This window comes from Rhincodon typus, chromosome 4 (genome assembly GCF_021869965.1).
Source record: "Rhincodon typus isolate 14 chromosome 4, sRhiTyp1.1, whole genome shotgun sequence".
Lineage (NCBI taxonomy): Eukaryota > Metazoa > Chordata > Chondrichthyes > Orectolobiformes > Rhincodontidae > Rhincodon > Rhincodon typus.
Genome location: NC_063335.1, coordinates 8,430,150 through 8,457,746, shown reverse-complemented (window position 1 = coordinate 8,457,746; position 27,597 = coordinate 8,430,150). Strand labels below are relative to the sequence as shown.

At 40.4% G+C, this 27,597-nt stretch overlaps 1 protein-coding gene across 1 annotated transcript in view; it reads left to right on the top strand.

Moving 5' to 3' along the window:
* sugct (succinyl-CoA:glutarate-CoA transferase) overlaps positions 1-27,597 on the top strand; it is a 393,759-nt gene that overhangs the window by 69,285 nt on the left and 296,877 nt on the right. The window contains exons 8-9 of the mRNA XM_048596403.1: positions 5,596-5,739; positions 16,100-16,195. Coding sequence (XP_048452360.1) covers positions 5,596-5,739; positions 16,100-16,195 — 240 coding nt within the window. The remainder of the gene's footprint in view (positions 1-5,595; positions 5,740-16,099; positions 16,196-27,597) is intronic.

The window sequence follows — 27,597 nt, the reverse complement described above, 5'->3', positions numbered from 1 at the left end:
GGGTCTAGGCCCGAAACGTCAGCCTTCCTGCTCCTCTGATGCTGCTTGGCCTGCTGTGTTCATCCAGCTCTACACCTTGTTATCTCAGATTCTCCAGCATCTGCAGTTCCTACTATCTCTGATACAAAATGAATTGGGATTTGGAAAGGTAATAAATGATGATAGTGCTAATTCCTTAAAGGGAAATTGTTTCACTAATTTGGACAAGTCCTTTGCAACAGAAAGTATTAATAATAGTTTGGTTGATGTTACTTGAATGGAATTTCAAAAGGCATTTGACATTCAACTGCACTTGTTGGAAAGTGAAAGCTCATGAATTTAAAAAAAAGTGACTTCATGAAACATAAAATTGACTACTGAACTGAAAGCTGAGAGTAGTGATGAAATATTATTTTTAGACTATGATGTTTCTTACAGTTTTCTTCAGATCACTTCTCTGAGTAAAATGATGATCTGAACTTCAGTATGCATGGTATAATTTCAAAGTTTGCAGATGACGTGAAACTTGGCAATGTAGTAAGCAACGCGAAGAATATTGGGAAACTCCAGAATGTTGTGGACATATTGAAATAGGCAGATACATGGAACATGAAATTTAACACTAGTGTGAAGTAGTACATATGGTAAGAAAAATGAAGATAAACAATATAAAATCCATAGTACCATTTCAAAGGGTGTATAGGAGTAGGGAGAGGTTGGGGTTTATGTACATAAAGCTTTGAAGATGGCAGGTCTATGAAGTCCTGCCTAAAAAAATGGGATTTTTATTTTTATCAGAGGCATGGAGTACAAAAGGAAAGAAAACAAAACATTTATAAATTGTTTTATAAGCCTCAACTGATGTTTTGTGTTTAACCTTCAGCAGCAGACTTCATGAAATATGATATGGCCTTATAGAGGGTTTAGGAGGATTTGTTAGATTGTTACCAGGGATGAGTAACTTCATTATGCGGTGAAAATGGTGATGCAGTGGTTGTTATCCTTATTACCACTGCACAACAGTAAGCATTTATATAGCACTTTTAATCTGAGAAAACATCCCCAAACACTTTGCAGGAATGCAATACAAAAAGTTCCACTGCACTGTTTATTTTCTTTGAGTTGTATTCTCTCAGCATCCAACCAGTGGATGATGCAAGCCCATAGCAGGAGTCCTAAAACCTCACAATTGAGTAAAATTGGATACCATGTTAGTTAAGGAGAAATTTGAACAGATGCCAAAAGCTTGCTTAAGGAGATGAGTTTTAAGGGGTGACTTTCAATAGGGAGGTAGAGATGGTGAGATATTTAGGGAGGTAATTTAAGAGGCCAGTACTTAGGCCTTGGAGAATTGAAGGCATGGTCTTCAAATTTGAACTGTTTAAAACCGGACCTTAAGAAGGAGAGAAATCTCAATGAACAAAGAAGATTAAGATGAAATTTCATAGAGGGACGGTGATAAAACAAATTTTCTTTTTGGAATGGATTGTTTTGATTTGGAGTGCCCTGTCGGAAAACTTATGGGAGCAGATTCAATTATGATTTTCAAAAGGACATTGGATAAATGCTTCAAGCAAAATATTTGCCAGAGCAATGAGAAAGAAAAGGGGTCTACCTGGATAGTTCTTTGGCATGAATGACCTCCTTTTAGTGCATCATTCTATGATTCCATCAAGCACTATTTTAAAAAAAAAGTCATACAGCGCGGAAACAGACCCTTCAGTCCAACCTGTCTATGTCAACCAAGCTTCCCAAACTAAACTAATCACACTTGCCTGTATTTGGCCTAAATCCCTCTAAACCGTTCCTATTCATGTACCTGTCCAAATGTCTTTTAATGTTGTAACTGTACCTGCATCTCCCACTTCCTGTGGCAGTTCAGTCCACAGATGAGCTACCCTCGTGTGTGGAAAAGTTGCCTCTCAGGTCCCTTTTAAATCTTTCTCTTCTCGCCTTAAAAATATGCCCTCTTGTTTTGAACTCACTCACACCAGGGAAAAGACCCTTTGCTACTCACCTTTATTTATGCCACTCATGAGGTTATGCACCTCTAAGATCACCCCTCAGTCTCCTTCACTCCCGTGAAAAAAGTCCCAGGCTATCCCTATAACTCAAACCTTCCAGTCCCAGCAACATCTCAGTAAATCTTTTCTGAACCCTCTCCAATTTAATAATATTCTTCCCATAACAGGATGACCAGCATGGTACACAGTACTTCAATGTATGTTTTAAAAAACACAGTCACAGGTACACACAGTCCTTCTGGGGTTTCAGAACTGTTGACATTATAGAGCTGCTCTGAAGTGAGAGAATAAAAGGAATTTAAACAAGGATGCAAGCTTTAAATTGTGGGAATTGGAAGAACAAGAATCATTGTAAATCATTAAGTAAAAGTCAAGTACTTAAGATGCTGGAAATCTGAAATAAAAATATGAAGTGCCAGATAAACTCAGCAGGCCTGGAAGCATCAATGAAGAGAGAAATTTATTTTTTGAGTCCAATAATATTCTTCACAGCATCTGGTTCTAACCACATGTGGTTAATGTTAGGTCAGGTTATCCATGATATCTTCCTAACCTGCATGTAAGCTGTTTCCATTTACAAAGTTACAGCAGTTCCACTCTCCCCACCTAGGCTGGCATGTATGGTGCAAGCATGCTGTATGATTGGTCAATGAACATAGTGTTCCCATGGAGGTATTCCTGTCCTGATTTGATGATACAGCATTTGGCCATTGAAAGGGCCTGATATTTAGTCACTCACATGGGATGATAAGCTTTGTGGTTACATTTCTGCGGTTGGGTGTTCACCTTCTCAAAGCCATGTTCACTGGCAGGGAAACATTCAGTACAAGAGATCTTGGCTCAGCTCCAATCCCTGAATAAAGTGGGTGGAAAGAACCAACTTGCCATGCAGATGTCCACTAACATTATTTGTCACCTCACATGAATATTATATGCATAGACCTGCATATGCTCAGGAGTTGGCCATTTATATCCAGAAGTATAAAGAAAAGGACAGATAAAGACCGACTGGTCTGTTAAGCATGTCCTATACTGGTATCCATGATGTGGAGGTGCTGGTGTTGGACTGGGTTGGACAAGTTCAGAAATGACATGACACCAGGTTATAGTCCAATAGATTTATTTGAAAACATAAGCTTTCAGAGGCTAACACCAGAAGAAGGAGTAAGGCTCAGAAAGCTTGTATTTTCAAATAAACCGGTTGGACTATAACCTGGTGTTGTGTCATTTCTGACCTATACTGGTATAGTACAACTTCTGTTTAATGTCACCCCTGTCTCACTAACTCCCACTCATCATGTCCCAGTTACAGCTGATTCACCTGCTGGGAGAGGGGAAGAATTTAGAGGTAAATTCTCACGGAATTGTGGTGATGGCGAGTGGGTCTGGTGTAGATCTCGTGGCAGTGGCGAGTGAGGCCCCATTTACTTTTCTGGGACGAGCACGGGATGTGGCATCGGAATCAGCAGCTGCTACACCGGAGGCAACATTGGCAAGCTAGGCCCAGTGGTGAAAGATGCTTCGTTGTTGGTTGGATCCGACACTGGTGGTGGAGAAGCAGTGGCAGAAGGGCATCACGGTAACATCAGTGAGATGGGCCCAGTGGTGATAGATGCGACTCTGATGTTGGCAGACCTGGTGCAGGTGGTGGCGGGGCTTTGACACAGGAGGATCAGCCCAGCAACAAAAGCGTCTGAAGAGTGACGACTTCAGTGTTGGTTGGGTCCAATGTAGATGGATGCGAGGCAATGGAGGAAAATTCTTAAAGCTATTCAAATTGTTGCTGGATTGTGGCAACAGTGGAAAAGCTTTTCACTGTATTTTAGTGTTTTTCTCATAGTAAAGTACACATGACAATAAAATCACAAATCATAAAATAAAATTCCTGGGATATGCTTCAGTCTTAGTTAATTCCCAGGGGATCCAAGTAATGGAGTTGCACAATCCCCAGTGATTCATCTACTTCCCATATCTAATGGCGTTGGCTACATTGAAACTTGCCCAACTTCCGTTTGCATATCCAACTTCACGTCTGCAAATAAGCCATTTGATATGTCTTGAGTCAAGAATGCTCCCGTTGATAAAAAGTGTTGAGATGGACAGTATAATCCAGGTTTCAGAAACTGTGAAAGAAATTGCTGAAGTGAAACTGTTGAATAATAGAGCAAAGCTATAATTGTCATTGAAAGAAATAATTAGTAGACTACTACCTTGTAGCAAACTTCAAGGCCAATGTCATTTTAAAAATCTCTACTCTCCACAGCATTAACTGATGAAATGACCTCTTACTTTAATATAGTAGATGTAAGCATCTTTGATACAGTCAAAGGAAAAGGTGCATATTGATTCATAAGTTGAGGGTGCTATTGCCAGTAAGGACATTCCACAACTGGATTTAAAGAATATAGCAAGCTAAATGGACTGAATGGTCAGTACTCTTCCTTGCCGTGTTAGGTGTGGTTCTCATGTACCTCATCATAATGCTGTCTTTATGTTCTTTGGGCTACATCAGCACAGATGCTTCCACAGTGCGATAAGCAGCTGGTGCTACTCAAGTGTGTTGAAGATCTTAAGCATTGTTGTTAAGAACAGGAAAGATTTACTGTGATCCATCCAAGAATGGCTTGCTTATGAATCAGATTTAATCTGCCCTTCCTGTTGGATAATATTTCTGACATGACTTGTAGATATACGAATTATGTTACTTTTGACCCATTATTTCTTAAAGAAGTAGATGTTTTTTTTGTCTGGGATCTTTCTGGTCTGGGGCTCTGGTTGTTCAGAGTCTTTCCTCTGAAAATGTGAAAACATGAAGATGAGATAGGGGGACATCTCTGGTGCAGCTGATTATCTTAAAGGATATTTCCTGCTCTGGCTTTCTCTCTACCTTCCTGAATTGTTACTACATCTTTGTCTCCCGTAGCCTTTATGTTGTGCCCTGCTTCCCACCACCCTCTTCTATAGTCACCTGCATTGTGGAGATAGTATGGCAGTGAGTGTGAGTTGTGGACATAGGTTATGTACAGCATCATGATGCACCAGACTCTGCCTCCAAATCCCAAGAGGCCGACAAGGTAATGCAAAACTGCAACAAGGACTAGTAGAAGAGGAAAAATATGCAAGTGGGGAACATGAAGAATGGAAAGGAGAGAGGAGGAAAAAAATCGCAGGGAGATGAAACGAAGAAAAAAAGATGAGTAGTCAGAATTGCCCAAGGATTTTTTTAATTCACTGAGATATTTTACTTACAATCTACTGAGAATTAAGGTTGATCCGAACAATTGACTTTGAATTAAATATATTACGGGGGGTTTTCAAGAGTTCTTTTACATAAAGCCTAAATCCATGACATTCTGATGAGATGCAGAACCAGTTTCCTTTCAACAACTGCAAGGAGACCGACTGATTATGATAGCTGACATTTGGAGACCATTTTTATGGCAACTTTTTATATGACAGCTAATGGTTCTACGTGAACTGTATAAAGAATCAAGTGGCAACCGAGATTTCATCTTATCATTCTTCATCATAGATATAAGTATGTGGTTTATATCTCTAGATATTTACAATTTATTTACTTCTTTTCGATTAGAATGGTGACCCTGTTAGGCCTGGAGTGGCTATGACTGATCTAGCTACAGGCTTGTACAGCCATGGAGCCATAATGGCAGGATTGCTACAGAAAGAGAAGACTGGAAAAGGCCTACATATTGACTGCAATCTGCTTTCATCCCAGGTATGAATTAACAATGAATTAAAACTTTCTGAACAAAAGTATTGTTTTGCAGAATGTGGATTATCCATGCAGTTAGAATTATAGTTAGCACCCAGGAGCGCTATGTTGATCCTTGTGGATCTGGGAGGTTTTTGCATGTGCATGTTGAACTGTTTAGAGGTGTTTTGATTTTGCTGGGGCAATAATGGGAGTTGGCGTTGTGAATTCTTATCTTTGCTGGTCTGTATTTTAGTCTCTGTTTTATTTTGAGTCAGATTTTCCATATAGATGTTCTCCATTAGGCTTTCTTGCTGTGTTAGTGGTTTAGCGAAAAATGGATGTTGACAAAAGCTGTGAAATTGGCTGCAAGTCAGCCAGCAGACTTTGTACATCACATGAGTGGAGCTCAGGGAAATTGTTGTAATTTACAACCCTTGTCTTCAAGGATTGAAAAAAGCATCCCTTAAAACGTTTCCACTGGAAGAAATATTTCAGGATCTCTTGTCTCAAGTGTGTTCTTCTTTTAAATGTAGCAATGTGTTGCTCAGGTGACAAAATTGAGGATTTGATTAAATGGAAATAATTTAAAATAAGTTGCATTCGTTACTTATACATTCCAAATGATTTTTAGATTTTTCAAAGCAAATGCCTTTATAGTACTTACATGTAATAGTTTTGAAATCACATCGTCAGAAGGCCATGGTTTCAAGTCTCCTCCATAGACATGGCAACTTCATCTAGGATGACAATTCAGTACAGTGCTGAGATAAATGCTGTACTGATGAAGGTATTATCTTTCACATGACATGCTAAACTAAGACCTAATCTGTCCTCTCAAGTGGATTCAAAAGGTCTCATGGGACCTTTGGTCTGCCTAGAGTTCTACCAGTCTCCTGAACAATATTTGTTCCTCAATAGTTTATCAGATCATTAGTTTATTGCTGATTACAGAACCTTGCTCTCCAGTAATTACATTTCAGAAAGTATCTAAGTGACTATGAAATGCTTTGAGATGTCTTGAGGTCATGGAAGATATATAAATACAACTATTTTATATGCCATTTATAACACATTGTGCTTATTTATTTTTGCATTGAAATTGAGCAAATTTGCACTTAAATAGTCTTGATGTTAGACAATTTATTTTTAATCTCATTTCTCAATGTATTCTATCTGGTTCACACACTCAATCTGCTCTGGGACGTGATTTTTTTTTCAAGGAGGGTGGTAAACTAGAATGAGAAACCATTGCAAAAGTTGGCATCGCTGCTGGTATTGTTGGTCATGAAGTGCTTGATGTGACCAGATTAACTGCAATGAATTTGTATTGAGCTATTGTCCATGTGTCAGACAGAATTGTGGATAATTAAATGAAAAAATGTTTTACACATGCAAAAGTCATAGAATCCCTACAGTGTGGAAACAGTCCCTTCAGCCCAACAAGTCCACACCGACTCTCAGAGCATCCCAGCCAGACCCATCCCCCTATAACCCACCTAAGCTACACATCCCTGAACACTACGGGCAATTTAGCATGGCCAATCCACCTAACCTGCACATCTTTGGGCTGTGGGTGGAAATCGGAGCACCCGGAGGAAACCCACGCAGACACAGGGAGAACATGCAAACTCCATACAGACAGTCGCCTGAGGGTGGTTTTGAACCTGGGACCTTGGCGCTGTGAGGCAGCAGTGCTAACCACTGAGCCACCGTGCCGCCCATATCAAGAAAATAGATGATGTAAGGTAGAATATATAGTCTAGGAGTGGCCATGTTTATAAAGGGGTGAACTATATTGAGGATAGTCATTCAGTGGCTTTTCTAAAATGAGGTTTCAAGCAAGGAGGTTATATTTATCTTTTCAATTTCATTGATTCAGTCTCATTTGGAATATTGTCTAGTTCTGGGATGGCTCTTCAGGAAGGATGTTAAACTTAGAGAAGGGTCAGAGGGGAATTGTCAGTATGCGAGCAGGAATGAAGGGTTTCAAGTATGCAAAGAAATAGAAAAGATAGGATTATTCTGCTTGGAGCAGGGAAGATGAAGTGGAAATTTAAGAGCGTTATGCAAAATTATGAGGATTTACAAATCAAGAGGAGCTGTTTTCGTTGACTAGTAGACTATAAACTGTGGGCACTGATTTGAGGTAATTAGTAAAAGAGCTAGAGGTGAGGTGAGAAATGTTCTTAGGTAGTTGTGTAGCGGTGCATATTGAAGATCTTTGGAAGAGGTAAAGCAGTTGACAACTTGGTTATGAAAGTATATGAGATATTTGATGTTATAAAGAAAGCGTTGAATATAAAAACAAGGCAGTCATGCTAAACCTTCCAAATCACCTGCATATCAGCAGACTGTATTTGTAATTGGTTTTGAGGTCATAAGAGGTGCAATGTAAATGTAAAACATTTTGTAAGAGCCTAAAGAGAAAGTAGATTTTCTATGGCTTCATACACATGGAGTTGAGTAACTGGTCTGTTTGAGTTTCTGTACCAAAAACTACTTTAGTGTACAGGCTCACTGTAAACTTTTAACCTTAGACAGATGTTATCTTCTTTCATGTTTTGGAGCTGGATGATTTCAAGTTATAAAAAGTCAAGACCCTTGAGCTTTTTGCATCTCAACAATGTCCTTTGGATGCTACTGGTAAATAATAAGGATGTGGGTTTTGGATGTGGTTTCAATTATGATTTTTCGTTTACTTCTTCTGTTGTGGTTTTCATGCTTCTAGGAAGTTTTCAATATCCTTCCTGTGTTTAATTACAACCAGGACTTCGATCATTAGCTTAGATTCTGAGAATATTACCATTTAGTTTTAAAACCTGTAACATTTAAGGCATACCTATAAATACTTTTGTAAAATAAGTACCATTGTACTGTAGAAAGTAATTTAAAAATATAATTCAACAACACCCACCATCCCTGATCCCAAACCAGGTGTTTTATTTTGCATTCTTCGTATTTCTGAGTTACATTCCCCCAGATTTAAAACTGTAGCCTCTGGTTTCAAGAAAAGATGAAATGAGACCAAATAAAAGATCTAACTGGACAAGAAACTTGAACTGGTCATCTGATTCTGCTTTAATTGCTTAAATTTGTGGATTTTTGTATTTGGAGAGGGCAAAGAAACTTTGAAATATATATGTAAATTTTTGGCAGCATTGATTATATTCCTACCAGAAAGTTGTGGTTTTGAATTCTTGTACCAGTTTATGTAGCTTAGATTTTATCTTTTCTACTTAAAAAGTGCAGCTGGATAATATCTGCTGTAGAAACACAACATTTTAAAATGGTATACATAATTGCAGTGACTTTTATGTTGAAATGGTGCAATGATCTTTGAATGCTGTCTGCAGTTTTCAATTTTAATTCAGTCTTTGAATTTTAAAATACTTACTGTGTTATACAGCTAGGAATCACCTCAATAAACTGCACTACCTGATGTTGGCCTTTTGTTATTTTGATATCTGAGACTTTTCTTCCCTTCCCAGTAATGTGCTCATGTTTATCTATGGCACTTTGTCCCAGTAAATCTAATGGTAAATATACAGAGATTAATAATGAGGGCTCATGCTGTTTGTGCTTACAGCTATACATTACACATGATGAAAGGCTGATATTTTGATTTGTTGTGAAAAAGAAAACTTGCGCTAACCACAGACCTCTTGCACAGTGAGTGATTCAGGCACATTGTACCCTCCAGTGCCAAGTACTGCGATTAGGATAATGTTCAAATTCACAGTTCATCAATCATTTTTGTTTTGATACAGTTTCCTTGGTGAGAAACTTTTGTTGCAATGCTACATTCTTTACGCTAGCTCAACAACAGTTTGGCCTATTATTACTTTCCTTAAACTTGCTTCTCCTGTTCTGCTAGCCTAACAATTTAGCTTCAAATGTGCTGGAAGTGCATTTATGTGGCGCAGGAGGAGGAGCAGCTCTGAGTTAATTCCTAGCCACAAAATTAGAATATATGATTCCTGAGTGTTTCTGTACTGAAATGAGTACAAGAAAGTATTATTGTAGAGTTCATTCTGATAATTGTGTACATTTTGCCAAATTACCTTTTGTGACAGATACAGCATGCAGTTGAACATTATCTTGTGTGTGCCTGTTCTGTACTTTCTGTTCTGCTACTGCAAGTCTGAAGTGTTCACTGTCACTGTGAAGTTGAAGAGTCCTACTCTGTGGTCCTGTAACGTTGTGCTCAAAGGGACCATGACAAATTAAAGGCTGCCATTCTGTGATACAGATGCTTTGACACAATGCTTTTAGTTTTTCCATTTTGGAGATGGGAGCAACATTTAAAATTTGACTGTTTATTTGGATGCTTGATAATTCCTTGAGTGAGAGGAGACAAAAAGTAAGGATAAAGAGGACATTCTTTAATTGGCAGGGTGTGACAAATGGTATTCGCCAGGACTCTACAATGGGGCCTTAGTTTTTGTGTGTCAGTAATTTGTTGAAGAAATTAGAATGTGTATCCAAGTTTACAGATGAAATTAAAGCCTGGGAGTTACTGCATAATTTTGTTTAAATGTCAGTATAATCAGAAATTGAATGAAATGCTGTTAAAATTTTGCAGAATTCTAAAAGTATGTTGTGCCCATAACTACTTTATGACTGCTTTCACGATCCTTTCATGCTGTTTTAATTTGCTGCAAACGACTTCTCCTTACAAAACTTTCGTTCGCACACCAAGTCTCCAACAATTGCACCTATTAAGAGAGTTCATCACATGCGCACTGTGCACTAATTTGGTGTTATTCCTGTATTTTCAGTGACCAGCGGTGAATTGAAGGCTGGTCCAGTTGTGTTTCTCCTGCTGCTGTGATTACTTTGAATTTAGTTTAAATTAGTCAAATTCAGGCAATTACAGCAGAACAAGATGAACTTACATGGCTTCAATTGCTTATTGGTCACAGGTCTTCCATATGAAGGAGAGATTAAAGCATTTTGTTGGAGCTAATCAAAAATAAAAACATTAACTCAGCCAGATGAAGAATGGCTCATTTCCTGCCAATATCACTGTGTTGCCAGCTCCAGTCACAAGTTGCTGCTTCATTGCTCTGATTAACAGGAGATTTTATCTTTGTGTAATGTGTTTGTGCAGAACCCGGAGCCAAATTTTGGTAGAACGAGTATTGTATTTGGCACATTCTGAGCACGTTATGTTGCTAAAAAGAGAGACATGTTGCTGTACCTTTTTGATTTGCACTTATCACAACAAATGCAAGAATTCCCAAATTCAAACAATCACAGCAATTTAGGCTACAGGAGAAAAGGGTGGAGATTGGTTGACAAGTTGATTCCAACCAAAGCATTGCCATCGATGAAGCAATGGAGAACGTGGCTGTGCAAGTTCTGCATAATCCATTAAAAAGGTGCAAAGCTTTCTTTTATTCACTCTTTGGGATGTGAGCATCACTGGCAGGGACAGCATTTATTACCGATCCCTTGAGAAGGTGATAGTGAGCTGCTTTTTTGAACTGCTGCTTCCCATGCGTTATAGACAGACCAATAATGCCATTAGGGAGGAATTTCCAGGATTTTTACTCAGTGACAATGAATCCAAGTCAGAATGGTGAGTGGCTTAGAGGGGTATTAGTAGGTGGTGGTGTTCCCATGTATCTGCTGTCCTTGTCCTTCTAGATGGAAATGGATCTGGGTTTGGAAGGTGCTGAAAAGGCTTGTTGGTGAATTTCTGCGGTGCACCTTGTAGATAGTACACCCTGAGCGTTGATGGAAGAGTGACTGGCACCACATCCACAGACAATCAAGTGAGCTGTTTTATCTTGGATCGTTTTAAGCCTCCTTAAGAGTTTTTGGGCTGCACACATTCAGGCAAGTGGGGAGTATTCCATCACACACTTGACTTGTGCCTTGTAGCTGGTGGACAGGCTTTGGGGAATCAGGAGGTGAGTTGCTGGAATATTCCCAGCCTCTGATCTCCTCTTTTAGCCATTATAGTTATATGGCGTGTCCAGTTCCGCTAATGGCCAATGGTAACCCAATGATAGCCTTTCAACCATTGACTCCATCTATACTTTCCACTGCCTTGGAAAAGCAACCATCATAATCAAAGATCCCTCTCACCTCGGTTATACACTCTTCCACCCTCTTCTGTCAAGGCAGAAGATATGAACGTTTGTATACAGGCATGAATAGATTCAAGAACTGTTTCATCCCCCCTGTTATTAGACTTCTGAATGGACCTCTCAAATTTTAAATTTACTGTTGATCTCACTCTCTGTGCACCTTCTCTGCATCCCTACCTTTCTATTCTTTGCTCTGTTCCATTACCCAATGCACTTTGTATGGTATTATCTGCCTGTACGGCAAGCAAAACAAAACTTTTCACTGTATGTACGTACATGTGACATTAATAAATCAAATCAAACTTGTCAACCTTTTTAAAAATCATTCTTGATGTCTTGATTCTTGGTGTCACTGGGTGGGCCAGCATTTATTGCTCATCCTTTCATGCTGTAAGAAGGTCCTGATGAGCTGCCATCTTGAACAGCTACAGTCCATTTGTTTTGGGTTGACCCACAATGCCATTACGGAGAGAGTTCAAGATTTTGATTCAGCAACACTGAAGAAGCTAAGATGTATTTCTAAGTCAGGATAATGAGTAGCTTGGAGTGGCACATGCAGGTGGTAGTGTTGATTTGTGATTTTTTAATTATTTTGATTGATTTATTTATTGTCACGTACTGAAATACAGTGAAAAGGTTTGCTTACGAGTGGTACAGGTAGATCATAGTAAGCAAAGGATGTACAGATCCAAAAGACTTAGAGGCATGCAGGTTACATTGCACATGTGCTAGATGAGATCAACGTAAGTGAGATCAGCGTTATTTGAGGCTAGCGAGTCCATTCATCAGTCTGATAATGGCCGGTAAGAAGCTGTTCCTGAACGTGCTGCTGCATGTGTTCAGCCTTCTGTATCTTCTGCCTGACGGAAAAGGTTGTAGGTGATCAATACCGGGGTGCGATGGGTCTCTGATGATGTTGGCCACCTTTCCGCAGCAGGGAGCCATGTAAATGGTGTCCGTGGATGGCTGTGTTCATCCAGCCCTGCACCTTGTTGTCCGTGGATGGAAGGTTGGCTTCCGTATTCCCGTGTATCAGCTGCCTTTGTCTTTCTGGATGGTAGTGTCATGAGTTTGGAAGCTGCTGTTGGAGGAGCCTTGGTGATTATCTGCAATGCATCTTTTAGATAGTACACAGTACAGTTGGTGGAGGAAGCGAATGATTCTGGATGTGATGATCATGTGGGTTGTTTCATCCTTTATGGTGTTGAGTGTCTTGGGTGCTGATGGTGTCACGAATGATGCTGAACATTGTCTAATCATCATTAAACATTCCCAGTTCTGATCTAATGATAGAGGGGATGTAATTGATGAAACAGGTGAAGATTGTTGGGCCTAGAATATGAGGCTGACTTCCAATAACTACAACCATCTTTCTTTGTGCCAGGTATGATTCCAACCAGTGGAGACTTTTCCCCAATTCCCATTTAGAATCATAGAATTTTATAGTACAGAAGGCCATTTGACCCATTGTGTTTGTACCTCTTCTTTTTTAATGAGATCCCCCCTCATTTCTCTAAACTCCAATGAATACAGGCCCAGACAACGTAATCTCTCCTCATATGACCAACTGCCATCCTAGTAACCAGTCTAGAAAACCATCACTGCACTTCTTCTATGCCAAGAATATCTTTTCCTGGGTGTGGAGACCAAAGTGAAAATTTTGCCTATCAGTATTTCACGATTTATTACAATTTACGTAATCTTTTCCATTCTGTTTTTCCTACCTAAATGAATAACTTTACATTTTATCTGCATGATACTGCATTATCATATATTCACTCCAATTTTGCTACGGCTCCCTGACACCACAGTCAGTCAAATGTAGCCTTGATGTCAATAGCAGTCACTCTCACCTCACCTTTGGAATTTAGCTCTTTTGTCCATGTTTGAACTAAGGCTGTAATGAGGTCAGGAGCTAAGTGGCCCTGGCAGAACACAAACTGGGATTCACTGAGCAGGTTATTACTAAGCAAGTACTGTTCGATAGCAGGACTGAATTGAGAAGGAACTTCTTCACCCAGAGGGTTGTTAATCTATGGAATTCCTTGCCCAGTGAAGTAGTTGACGCTACTTCAGTAAACGTTTTTAAAGATAAGGTAGATTTTTTTTGAACAGTAAAGGAGTTAAGGGATACAGTGAGAATGCGGGTAAGTGGATCTGAGTCCACGGAAAGATCAGCTGTGATCTTATTGAATGGCGGAGCAGGCTCGAAGGGCCGGATGGCCTACTCCTGCTCCTAGTTCTTATGAAAGCACTGTTGATGACACCTTCCATCACTTTTTACTGATGATTGAGAGTAGACTGATGGGGCGGTGATTAGCTGAATTGGATTTGTCCTGTTTTTCGTGTACAGGACATACCTGGACAATTTTCTACTTTGTCGGGTAGATGCCAGTGTTGTAGCTATACTGGAAGAGTTTGCTTAGCGGAGCGGCAAGTTCTGGTGCACAATTCAGTACTACTGCCAAAATAAAAACCGAAAGAACTGCGGATGCTGTAAATCAGGAACAAAAACAAAGTTGCTGGAAAAGCTCAGCAGGTCTGGCAACATCTGTGAAGGAAAAAAGCAGAGTTAACGTTTTGGATCTGGTGACCCTTTCTCAGAACTGTTCTGAGGAAGGGTCACCGGACCCGGAACGTTAACTTTGTTGTTTCCTTCACAGATGCTGCCAGACCTGCTGCCAGAATGTTGTTGGGGCCCATAGTCTTTGCAGTATCCAGTGTCAGCAACCATTTTTTAATATCAAATATCTTAATATTGAGTGAATTGAATTGGATGTGGCAGGACTGTAGAGGTTAGATCTGATCTGTTGGTCGTGGGCTCTGTTAGCTCTGTCTATCTCTTGCTGCCTATGCTGTTTGGAATGCGAGTGGACCTGTTTGGTAGCTTCACCAGGTTAACACCTCATTTTCAGATATGCCTGGTGCCACTCCTCCATTGAACCAGGCAATTGTTGAGTGAGGGATATGCTGGGCTGTAAGGTTGCAGATTGTGCTGCATGGTGATAGTGCCACACAACACAATGGAGGTTATTCTGAATGTGAAGGTGGGACTTTGTCTCCACAAGGACTGTGTGTTTGGCACTCTTACTGATACTGCCCGTGAGTGTTTTTCCCTCTTGTTGGTTCCTTCACCATCTGCCGCAGATCCAGGCTAGCAGCTCTGTCCTTTAGGGCCTGATCAACTTGATAAGTAGTGCTGCTGCTGAGCCACTCTTGGTGGTGAACATTGAAATCCCTGACCTACAGACATTTTGTGCTCTTGACACACTCAGAGCTTCCTCCAAGTGTTGTTCAACACGGAGGAGTACTGATTCATCATCTGAGGGAGGCTGGTATGTGGCAACCAGCAGGAGGTCTCCTTGCCCATGTTTATCCTGAAGCCATGAGACTTCATGGGGTCTGGAGTCAATGTTGAGGACTCCCAGAGCAACTCTTTCCGACTGTATATCACTATGCCACCACCTCTGCTGGGATTGTCCTGTCAGTGGGACAGAACATATCCAGTGATGATACTGCCTGGGACATTGTCTATAAGGTGTGATTAAGTGAGTATGACTGTGTTTGGCTATTGATTGACTAGTCTGTGAGACAGCTCTCCCAGTTTTAGCACTAGCCTCCAGATATTTGTGAGGAGGACTTTGCAGTTTCGACAAGCTTTGTTTCTGCTGTTGTCTTTTCTAGTGCCTAGGTTGATGCCAGGTGGTCCATCCAGTTTCATTTCTTTGAGACTTTGTGGTGATTGATACAGCTGAGTGGCTTGCTAGGCCATTTCAGAGAGCAGTTGAGAATTAACCACAACCACATCCTGCAGAAGAACAACCATTTGGCTCATCAAATTTTTTCTTCCACATGTGGCCACTTGGCCTCCTTCCGTTATCCTGCTTTCCCACACCTCTTAGTATTGTCTTTCACAAGCAATTGCCTAATTTCCTATTTGACAGTACTTATAGCTGTTTTGAACCAACTTGTTCAGATATGTTATAACATACTCCTGGGGCAAATGGGACTTGAACCCATGCTTTCCAGTCCAGAGCTAGGGATATTACCACCATACAAAGTCTTTTTTTACCTCCTTCTTTAATTTGCTCTGATTACCTGAACCCTGTCATTAATTCCTTTAAAAGGTTAAATAATCGACTTAGAAATAAACCTATAATTTTTTAAATATTTAGTTTCAAGTCAAGACAATTTAAAATATGATTTAAAGTAATTTTCAATAACAAACATAGGATTTTTATAAAATACTTTTTGTTGATGGTTTTTGTTTTCATTGTTCCAATCAGGTTGCTTGCCTTAGCCACATAGCTGCAAATTATCTTACTGGTGGAAAGGAAGCAAAACGATGGGGAACTGCACACGAGAGCATTGTTCCTTACCAGGCAAGTCATTTATTTGTTACCTCTTAGCGAAAGAAATTCTTTTCAAGTAACCATTTTTAAAAATAAGAATTTTAAACATTATGACCATCAATGTTAATGCTTTTGTGCTTGGATGTTCCTTGGTGGTAATATGGGAGACTGAAAAGTGGCAGTGGTGTTAGATATTTAGTGTTTTTCAGCCGTACTTTAAGGACACAACCTTAAGAAACAACTTTTTCAAATAATCAGTTGATTAAAATGCTGGAAACACATAGCTGTTCAGTCAACATCCATATTGTAATGTGTTCATGTATTCATACGTAATTAATTAAACATTTCATGCATTTACCACTAATAGAATAAACTAGAGTATTTGATATGAGCTGCTCTTTTTGTGCTAAATTTCTTTCAAACTTAATCCACACACCTTTTCCTTTTTGCAATTATTCAGAATGCTTGTTGTCTCTACAGCTCAGCTCTACATGTCTAACTTGAGCTGTCTGTCCCTATGTTAACTCTATACTTGTCACTTAACAACATTCACCATATGGGCTTGGAATAATGAGATCATAAAAGATGGCCATCAGGCTAAAAACATCATCCATCCATTAGAGAATCAACCCAATTTTCATTCTGTTCCTTTTGCTAGAATAAAATGTGGTAATAATAGTGGTAACTCACTCCACCATATCATTGGCTAGGTGGTGAAAACAAAAAAAAACATAAACTGGTGAGAGATAACGAGGTGTAGAGCTGGAGGAACACAGCAGGCCAAACAGCATCAGAGAAGCGGGAAAGCTGACGTTTCGGGTCTGGACCCTTCTTCAGCATCAGCAGTTCCCACTATCTCTGAACCCATAAACTGGTAAGAAATAGGAGCAGGAAGAGGCAATGCTGTCCATCAGCCCAGCTCACCTTCCAATAAAGATCATAGCTAATCTAATTGTGGCCTCACCGTCACTTTCCTGCCTATCTCCTGTTGCCTGTATCTTCTTTGTTGACCAAAATCTGTTTAACTCAGCCTTGAATATATTCAGTGATCCAGCCTCCACTGCTGGTCAAGAAAGTGTTCCTCTGAGTGAAGAAATTCCTCATTCTCTCTGTCTTGATGGGATGCCTATACTTTGAAACCATGCCTCCTAAGTCTAGAATTCCCTCTGGAAAGGAAACATGCTCCTAGCATCTATACCATTAAGCCCTCTTAGAATTTTCTATGTTTCAATAAGATTACCTCTCATCCTTTTAAACTCCAGTGAGTATAGGCCCAACCAACTTAACCTTTCCCCATAAGACAACCCCTTCATCATCATCCCTAATCAACTTCGTGAACCTTCTCTGAACTGCTTCCAATACCAATATGTCCCACCTCAAATAAAGAGACCAAAACTGTATACTGTATTCCAGATGTGGTCTTGTCAATGCAGTACAGCTGTGGCAAGAATTCCTTCTCCGAAACTGTTATGCTCCGTGCCCCCTCCACAGCACATGGACTGTAGTAGTTCATGAATGTGCTCACTCCCGCCTTTTCAAGAGCAGTGAGGGATAGGCAATAAATGCTGGCTGAACCAACAGCTTCCCCATTCCGCGATAGAATTAAAAAAAAAATAAGGCTAACATTTCATTTGACTTCCTAATTGCTGTATCTATTTGCTGTTTTGTGATTCATGTACTTGACATGCTGGTCTGTCCTCTTTCTATAGCCTATCTTAAATTTATATGTTGTTCTGGTTTTCAATTTTTTCTACCACCTTATTGAATAAGTTTTGGAAATGCAAATTAACTACAACTGCTGGTTTCCCTTTATCACCCTGCTTATTAAATCCTCATAGTTGGTCAAACATGATTTTTGCGCAAAACCATGTTGATTTTGCCTGATTGTATTATGATATTCTAAATGTCCTGCTACTACCTCTTTACTAATAAGTTCAAACATGTTTCCACTAACAGCTGTTAACATAACTGGCTGAAGGTCTCTTGTTTTCTGTCTCGCTACTTTCTTGAATAGTGGTGTAACAGCTGCAGTTTGCCAGTCTGCTGGGACCAGGCAAGAAGCAGATGCATTCCCATATCTTTAAGAGCCGATGATACAGACCATCAGATCCAGGGGACCTGTCAGCTCTGTGCTGTTAGAACTTGGGTAGAAGTTTTAGGAATTATCAGCTAAGTGTTAGATTCAGGATTCAGAAGAAGTTTAAGAAATCTGAGCAAGCTGGCTCTGTGTTGGGGTAAAATGTGAGGGGCTTGAATGAAGCCTAAGGGTGTTAATATTTCAGTGTAGATGAGAGAATGGAGATTGAAAGCTCACAAGCAGTTTTCACTTAATGCAACTGAGCAAAATAGGAGCTCAGGGTAGGACTGGCTGAATAGACGAAGGGTCACTGGACCTGAAATGTTAACTCTGATTTCTCTCCATTGATGCTGCCAGACCTGCTGAGCTTTTCCAGCAATTTCTGTTTTTGTTTCTGGCTATTGGTGAAAAGCTGGAGTTATGCTTGTGAACGAGTACTGGAGTAAGGTTTTAAAGTCCAGCAAACAAGAGTGATTGACTGGAATGGAAGCAGCCACTGAGGCAGACCATGTCAGATTGCATATTGAGAGGGAGTTTCAAGAGCAAATTGGCAGAAGTGAAGAATCATGATCTCTCATGAAGTTTAATGAGATTTGATGACCCACTTTGTCATTAATATCTGGGAGAATTGCTGACAAATGTGTGAGATTGCATTTGCTATTTGGTGTGTACTGTGGCGTGTTCGCTGTCTATAGCCCAAATTAACCACGGGTTAATTCTGGGTGTTGGAATAAATTGTTTGTGTATTGTAGATGTGTTACTGCTCTCACATTGTTTGGTAAAGTTTACTGCTGTTTCTTCAAACAAGAGAACCTTGTGGCTTTATTCGCTGAGTAAGTCCCTTGAATCATACACTGCTTTTTAAAAAAAGATGTTCTCAGCCAGATTACAACGTGTAATTGGCAGTCTGGTCTGGGATCCCAAGGCCTATAAAACATTTCCTCTAGTGATTTCTTTTTTTCTTGTATCCACTTAAACTGATTCTACATGTTGATCCTTTGAACCATGATCTTTTCTCCCTCTGATGCTGATATCATCGTTTATTAACAGCTACCTCACCACCTTTCTTTTTTCCTTTCTTTCCTTCTGAAATCTCAAATAACCTTGAATGTTCATGTCCCTGCCATAGACCCATATCTCTATAACAGCTATTCTATCCACTGATTCATTTTGATTTATATTATCAAGCCATCTTGTTATGACTGTTTATTTGAGGTTGGTTGGCTCGCTGAGCTGGTTTGTTGTTCCGCAGATGTTTCGTTACCGTGCTTGGTAACATCCTCAGTGCAGCCTCTGATGAAGCGTCGGTGTGTTTTCCCACCTGTTTATTTAGATATAGAGGCTGTCATTCTTTCTTTTTACAGTTTTTTCTGATTCTGATCTTTTCTTTGTGCATTCTTATGTATATATGCTCTGTCACTTGTTTTCACTCTTTGGTTATAATCTGCATTGCCATCCAGCTTTGTTCTTTCTTTCTAACTTTCCAAGTTTGTTCTCAGTGAGACTACAATTCTAAAGCGCCCTCCATAGCCCTTCTTATATGAAACGAGGATACTGGTTTCAGACGGGTTCAAGTGAATACTGTCCCAATGGTACATCTCCTGCTTTCCCCACTTGTGCTGCCAGTGCTTCATGAATTAAAACCCCCTTCTCCCATAACAATCTTTGTGCTACTCACTGAACACTCCGATCTTGTTTGCCCTTTGCTAACATTCTCATGGCTTAAGTAGCAATCAGAGATAACATTCTCATATCAGTTATCATATGCATGTACAAGTGATCCAAATGTTTTTCACAAAGCTAAGCATTTTATGCAGAGAGATGGAAGCTGTCATCAACAGTGCTATCAAGCTTAACAATAAACTGCTCACTGGCACCCAGTTGGGTTCTACCACGGCCGTTCAATTCCTAACCTCATTACAGCCTTGTTCAAATATGGACAAAAGGGTCTAGAGGTAAGAATTCCAGAGGTGAGGTGAGAGTGACTGCCTGGCTACATTAGAACAGTATGGTATCAAAGAGCCTCTGCACTGGTTTGAGTCATACCTGGCACATAAAAAGATGGTCATGGATGCGTGGGATCCATCATCATCTCAGCTCCAGGACATCTCTGCAGGAGTTCCTCAGGTAGTGACCTAGGCCCAACCATCTTCAGCTGCTTCATCAATGACCTTCCCTCCATCATCAGGTCAGAAGTGGAGATGTTCATCAATGATTGCACGGGCCATTCGTGACACCTCAGATAACGAAGTCGTCCGTGTCTAAATACAGCAAGACTTGGACAATATCCAGATTTGGACGGCAAAATAGGAAGTAACATTCAAGCCATACAAATGCCAGGAACTGACCATCTCCAATAAGACACATGATTACTGTCACTGAATCTCCCACTATCAGCATCCTAGGGATTACCATTGACCAGAAACTCAACTGGAATTGCCATATAAATACAGCAGCTACAAGAACAGGCCAGAGGCTAGGAATACTGTGCCAAATAATTCACCTCCTGACTCTCCAAAGCCTGTTCGCCATCGATAAGTCACAAGTTAGGAGTGTGGTGGAATAGTCCCACTCCTGGTTTGGTGCAGCTCCGAAAACATTCAAGAAGCTTGACATCATCCAGGACAAAGCAACCCACTTGATTGGCATCATATCCACAAACATTCAGTCCCTCTACCACCAACGCTCAGTAGCAGCAGTGTGTACTATCTACAAGATGCACTGCAGAAATTCACCAAAGATCCTCAAACAGCACCTTCCAAATCTACAGCCACTTCCATCTAGAAGGACAAGGCCAGCAGATATATGGGAATACCACTACCTTCAGGTTGCCCTCCAAACCGTTCACCATCCTGACTTGGAAACATAGGGAGGATTCCTGGAATTTTCTCCCTAGCAGCATTGTGGACCTACCTATAGCACATGGACTACAGCAGTTCAAGAAGGCAGCTCACCACCACCTTCTCAAGGGCAATTAGGAATAGCAATAAATGCTGGCCCAGCCAGCGACGGACACACTGCATTAGTGCATAAAACAAAATGCTAGCATGTTAAGGAATGGATACTTGTATAAATATGTATGTCTAGCAAAATATATTTTTTAAGTTAAGGTATTAGCTTAGGGGAAGGCTGATCAGAAGAATTTAGAAGTAAGATCAGAATTTGGCCACACATTGTATCAACCCTCTGTGGCGTTCACTAAGACCTGATCTGATCTTCCCTTCAACTGCAATTACTCATAACCCAAACTCTGCTACAGTCCAAGAATCTGTTCATTTCAATTTTGAATATATTCCATGGTTCAGGCTCTACAGCCTTCTTGGGAGAGAATTCCAAAGATTCATGACACTCTGAGCGAACAAATTCCTTTTTACTTCCATCTTTAAAGGTGGTTCCCTTATTCTGAAACTCTGTTCCCTTGTTCTGCATGCATGATATGCTGGCGAGTTAAAATAAGCATCTAGTTTGAATTAAAATAAGCATCTAATCTACTGTCATATTCAAACCTTTTTGCTACAAATGATTTCAATTGAAACATTTATGATGACAATTTAGATATGTAAATGACACAAAAGGTGGAAAGGCTGAAAACCAGAGAGTGTCAATTTTAGGTGAATGGCAAAATAACTGAAAATGGCGTTAAATATGAGAAAAATATGCAATGAATAGTTGGGACATGTAATGCACTGTCTGAGAGTGTGGTGGAGGCAGATACACTTGTGGTTTTCAGAAGGGAATTGGATAATAATTTTGGGACAAAGATGCTGAGCTACAGAAAAGGGGTGGAGTATTGGGCCGAGCTCAGTTGCTCTTTTGAGACCTGGTAGAGGGGAGGCAATGTCCTAGTGGTATTATCGCTGGAATGTTAATCCAGAGACCTGGGTAACATTCTGGGGACCTGAGTTCGAATCCCGCCACGGCAGACGGTGGAATTTGAATGCAATAAAAATATGTGGAATTAAGAATCTAGTGATGGCCATGAATCCATTGCTGATTGTCAGGGAAAAACCCATCTGGTTCACTAATGTCCTTTAGGGAAGGAAGTTTGCCACCCATACCTGGTCTGGTCGACATGTGACTCCAGACCCACAGCAATGTGGTTGAATCTGAACTGCCCTCTGGGCAATTAGGGATCGACAATAAATGCTGCCTAGCCAGCAATGTCCTTATCCCGTTAATGAATAAAGACATACATGTCAGGGTGAGTGGCCACTTCTTGTGTTGTAGCCATTCTGCCGTATTATCTCAGAATATCAAAAGCTTTGACTTGATAAGACTTAGGTAAACTACAGTCACATTAAGGCTTTTATCAAGTTGTGTTTCTGTTAATTATAATAATTAACTAAACACAGAAAAATAGAATTATTCTGCTGGATTGTATAGCTAAATTGAGCTCTATTATCTGTTGATGATGCCTGAGAGTAGCTTTAACTTATCTCATTTTTTATGAAATGAAAACCTTTACATTTATTATAAACTTAAAAAGTCCAACTAGATAACCACAGGAATGTCTGTTTCAAGAGAAAATCTTTTGGCTACTATTGAACGACATTCCTTTTAACACTTGGCATCAGTCATTAAATCTTGCTCTTTATAATAGTGAAGACCCTTCCACTGGGATTCTATTGCATGAGAAAACATTTTCAACCTCAGCCTAAAACAAAGGCCCAGAACTTCCGACTGATGACAATAACAGGAAAATGTACCCACTTACAAGCACGTGCTTTCTATAGCCAGTCTTCTGATGCTAGCTGCCTCCTGTTTGAGTCTCCTTTGCAGAAAGCTGGATAGACTTTGATGCAGTGTAGGGGAAGTGAAACCATGCCTCCCATGATGCTAGTGCAGCTGGAACTACTTCTTAAGGGCAGTAGTGAACATCGTAGGTATATGAACTTCAAGGTTAGTTGAATGAAACTTCTGTAGCATTTTTCTAATACTCTTTTACATCGGTTTCTCATTACCTTTTTCCGTTACTTTTAAATATTTAATGACATTGTTATTTAACAAATCTTAGTGTAATTACTTGACCGATTTTATATTCAGTGTTATTTATATTATGTGGGTGAGGTAAGTGGCAAGGAGAGAGGATGGCACATGAGAGAGCAGGTATCTCGGTAAGATGGCAGAGGGCTGTGGAGATAGGTTGGCCAGTAGGTAGGTGGGCAGGGTGGCAAGTGAATGGGGGATAGGGTGGCTGGTGGTTGGGGTGGGTATTGGGTTAGGTCGCATCGGGCAGGGGAGGGAATAGTTTGTCTGGTCGGAGAGAGTGAGGGATTTGCGACAAACCTGGATGAGTGGGCTTTCCAGCCCGAATTGGTGTGGTTCAGGGGAAGGAGTGGAGGGTGGCCAGTCAGCCAAATCAGGAGATGGCAGTGAGGGAGCCAGCCAGGCTGAGTGCAGGGAAGTCACCTGTAGAATTATAACAGAGATAAGAAGAGGTTTTAATCCTCTAACATTTCCTATCAAGCTAACTCAGTGGGATCCTTCTGAATTTTGTGACTATAACTTAGATTGGAAAGTTTTCTGATGGTTTCCCAATGCTGGGTGATTGCCCATGGGACGTTTAAAATTCCCAGGTAGTCAACATGATTCCTCTACATGCTTCCAGCCTACACTGCAGTGACCGTCTTCCTGTCAGTAGATCTTGGCCAGAAATTCAAATGAAGAAGATTCCTGTGTTTTGGATATGCGTCACCTGCAAGGAGGCCTCACTTGTTGAAGAAATCACATCAATGTTATCTTGAGTCAGCAAAACACAAGACTTGTGACTCTTTAGAATTGACAGCACAGGACGAGGATAACAACTTAAGCAGCTCATAGAACTGTATAACACAGGAACGGACCCTTCAGCCCACGATGTTGTGCTGAACATGATGCCTAATCAAACTAATTCTTTCTGCCTGCCCTTGATCCATATCCCTTGCTGGTGTTTACGCTCCATTCAACCCTCCTCCTTCCCTTCCTGACCAAACTATATCAGCAGAACACTTTGTGGCCTCAAATGATTATTTATCTTCTTCATGAATGTATCAAAGACATTCACCTTAACTAATTTTTGTAACAATGAGTTCCACATGCTCACCACTCTCTGATAAAGGTGTTTCTTCTGAATTTCCTGTTTGATTTCCTGGTAACTATCTTTTGTTGATACTCTTCAGTTTTGTTTTCCTCCTGAAGTAGAAATATTCTTTCTGTACTCATTCCTTCAGAAAGTTTATACTTCTAATATACTTTGGATTTGGTAGGCCCTCTTGTTTTCAAGGGAGAGGTGACCCAACCTATTTGTCCTTTTCTGGGTAGATGTCATCTTGGATTTATGGTATTATCCTTGTAAATCATTTTTGCACCTCATGCATTGCTTTTTTTGGCCTTTCATAATCTAATAATCAGAACATTATGCAGATCTTCCAAGTATGATCTAACCAACAGTGTTTGATACAAGCTTAGTATTGAGACATAGTATTCAGCCAGTGCAGTGAAAAACAAGCCCTGCTGTTCCTAGAGTTGTCACAAAAGTTAACCATTTTGTAAAAGAATGCAAGATTCCCCAATGTATCTGTCTTCTTAGACCCAGGTTGCCAGAAAGCACAGGCAAGGTTTCTGTATTTAACAAGAATGACTATTCATTACACTCAATAGATTCTAGCAACAGGTAAACAACTATGAACTGCTGACATATGACTAGTACTTAAAACATTAACCCCCTTATAAAACTCCCCCTACATAAGCATGCAGACAGACATGAAAAGCAATGGTGTTATGGGTGGTGGGAAGACTGGAAAGGCTGGAATGGTCCTTGTCCACAAGAACATAAGAACTAGGAGCAGGAGTAGGCCATCTGGCCCCTCGAGCCTGCCCCGCCATTTAATAAGATCATGGCTGATCTTTGAGACTCAACTCCACTTACCCGCCCACTCACCATAACCCCTAATTCCTTTACCTTTCAAAAATTTATCTAGCCTTGCCTTAAAAACATTGTGAGGTAGCTTCAACCGCTTCACTGGGCAGAGAATTCCACAGATTCACAACCCTTTGGGTGAAGAAGTTCCTCCTGACCTCAGTCCTACATCTGCTTCCCTTTATTTTGAGGCTATGCTCTCTAGTCCTAGTTTCACCTGCTAGCGGAAACAACCTCCCTGCCTCCACTTTATCTGTTCCCTTCATAATCTTAGTGTTTCTATAAGATCTCCCCTCATTCTTCTGAATTCCAATGAGTATAATCCCAGTCTACTCAGTCTCTCCTCATAATCCAACCCTCTCAACTCTGGAATCAACCGAGTGAATCTCCTCTGCACCCCCTCCAATGCTAGTATATCTCTTCTCAAGTAAGGAGACCAAAACTGCAACAGTACTCCAGGTGTGGCCTCACCAGGACTCTATACAGCTGCAGCATAGCCTCCCTGTTTTTAAACTCCATCCCTCGAGCAATGACAGACAAAATTCCATTTGCCTTTTTAATTACCTGCTGCACCTGCAATCCTACTTTTAGCAATTCATGCACAAGGACACCCAAGTCCCTCTGCACAGCAGCGTGCTGCAATTTTTTACCATTTAAAACATAGTGCATTTTGCTGTTATTCCCACGAAAATGGATGACCTCACACTTATCAACATTGTACTCCATCTGCCAGACCTTTGCCCACTCACTTAGACTATGTATATCCTTCTGCAGACTTTCAGTGTCTTCTGCACACTTTGCTCTACCACTCACCTTAGCGTCATCTGCAAATTTTGACACACCACACTTAGTCCCCAACTCCAAATCATCTATGTAAATTGTAAACAATTGCGGTCCCAACACTGATCCCTGAGGCACACCACTAGCCACTGACCGCCAACCAGAAAAACACCCATTTACCCCTACTCTTTGCTTTCTACTGGTCAACCAATCCTCTATCCATGCCAATACATTACCTGTAATACCATGGAACTTTATCTTATGTAGCAGCCTTTGGTGTGGCACCTTGTCAAATGCCTTCTGGAAATCCAGATACACCAGATCCACAGGTTCCCCGTTGTCCACCATGCAAGTAATGTCCTCAAAGAATTCCACCAAATTAGTTAAACGTGACCTACCCTTCATGAACCCATGCTGGGTGTTCCCAGTGGGACAAATTACATCCAGATGTCTTGCTATTTCTTCCTTAATGATAGATTCAAGCATTTTCCCCACTACCGAAGTTAAGCTAACTGGCCTATAGTTACCTGCTTTTTGTCTACTTCCTTTTTTAAACAGTGGCGTCACATTGGATGTTTTCCAATCTGCGGGAACCACCCCAGAGTCCAGTGAATTTTGGTAAATAATTACTAGTGCATTTGCTATTTCCCCCATCACCTCTTTTCGTACCCTGGGATGCATTTCATCAGGGCCAGGAGACTTGTCTACCTTTAGCCCCATTAGCTTGCCCAGCACTGCCTCCTTAGTGATAATGATAGTTTCTAGGTCCTCACCTGCTATAACCTTCTTCCCTTAGTTTTCGGCATGTTATTTGTGTCTTCCACTGTCAAGACCGACATGAAATAACTGTTTAATGTCTCGGCTATTTCCTTATTCCCAGTTATTAAATTGGCCTTCTCATCCTCTAAAGGAACAATGTTTACCTTCGCCACTCTTTTACGATTTACATATTTATAGAAACTTTTGCTGCCTGTTTTTATATTCTGAGCTAGTTTACGCTCATAATCTATCTTACTTTTCTTTATAACATTTTTTGTGGCTTTCTGTTGGCCTTTAAAGATTTCCCGGTCTACTAGTTTCCCACTACTTTTTGCTTTTTTGTATGTGTTTTTTTTCAATCTGATACTTTCCTTTATTTCCTTAGACATCCATGGCTGGCTCTCTGTTTTCCTACAGTTCTTCCTTATCACTGAAATATGCTTCTGCTAAGCACTGTGAAAAATTGTTTTGAAAGTCCTCCACTGTTCCTCCATTGACCCACCATAAAGTTTTTGCTCCCATTCTACCTTAGCTAACTCCTTCCTCATTCCTTCAGTCTCCTTTGTTTAAGCATAGGACATAGGTACTGGATTTAACCTTCTCATGCTCCATCTGTATTTTAAATTCGACCGTACTGTGATCGCTCCTTCCGAGAGGATCCCTAACTGTGAGATCATTAATTATTCCTGTCTCATTACACAGGACTAGATCTAGGATAGTTTGCTCCCTTGTAGGCTCCATTACATATTGTTCAAGGAAATTATCGCGGATGCATTCTATGAACCCCTCCCCAAGGCTGCCATGACCGACCTGGTTTGACCAATCGATATGTAGATTAAAATCCCCCATGATAATTGCTGTACCATTTTTACATGCATTAGCTATTTCTATGTTTATTGCCCGCCCCACCACGATGTC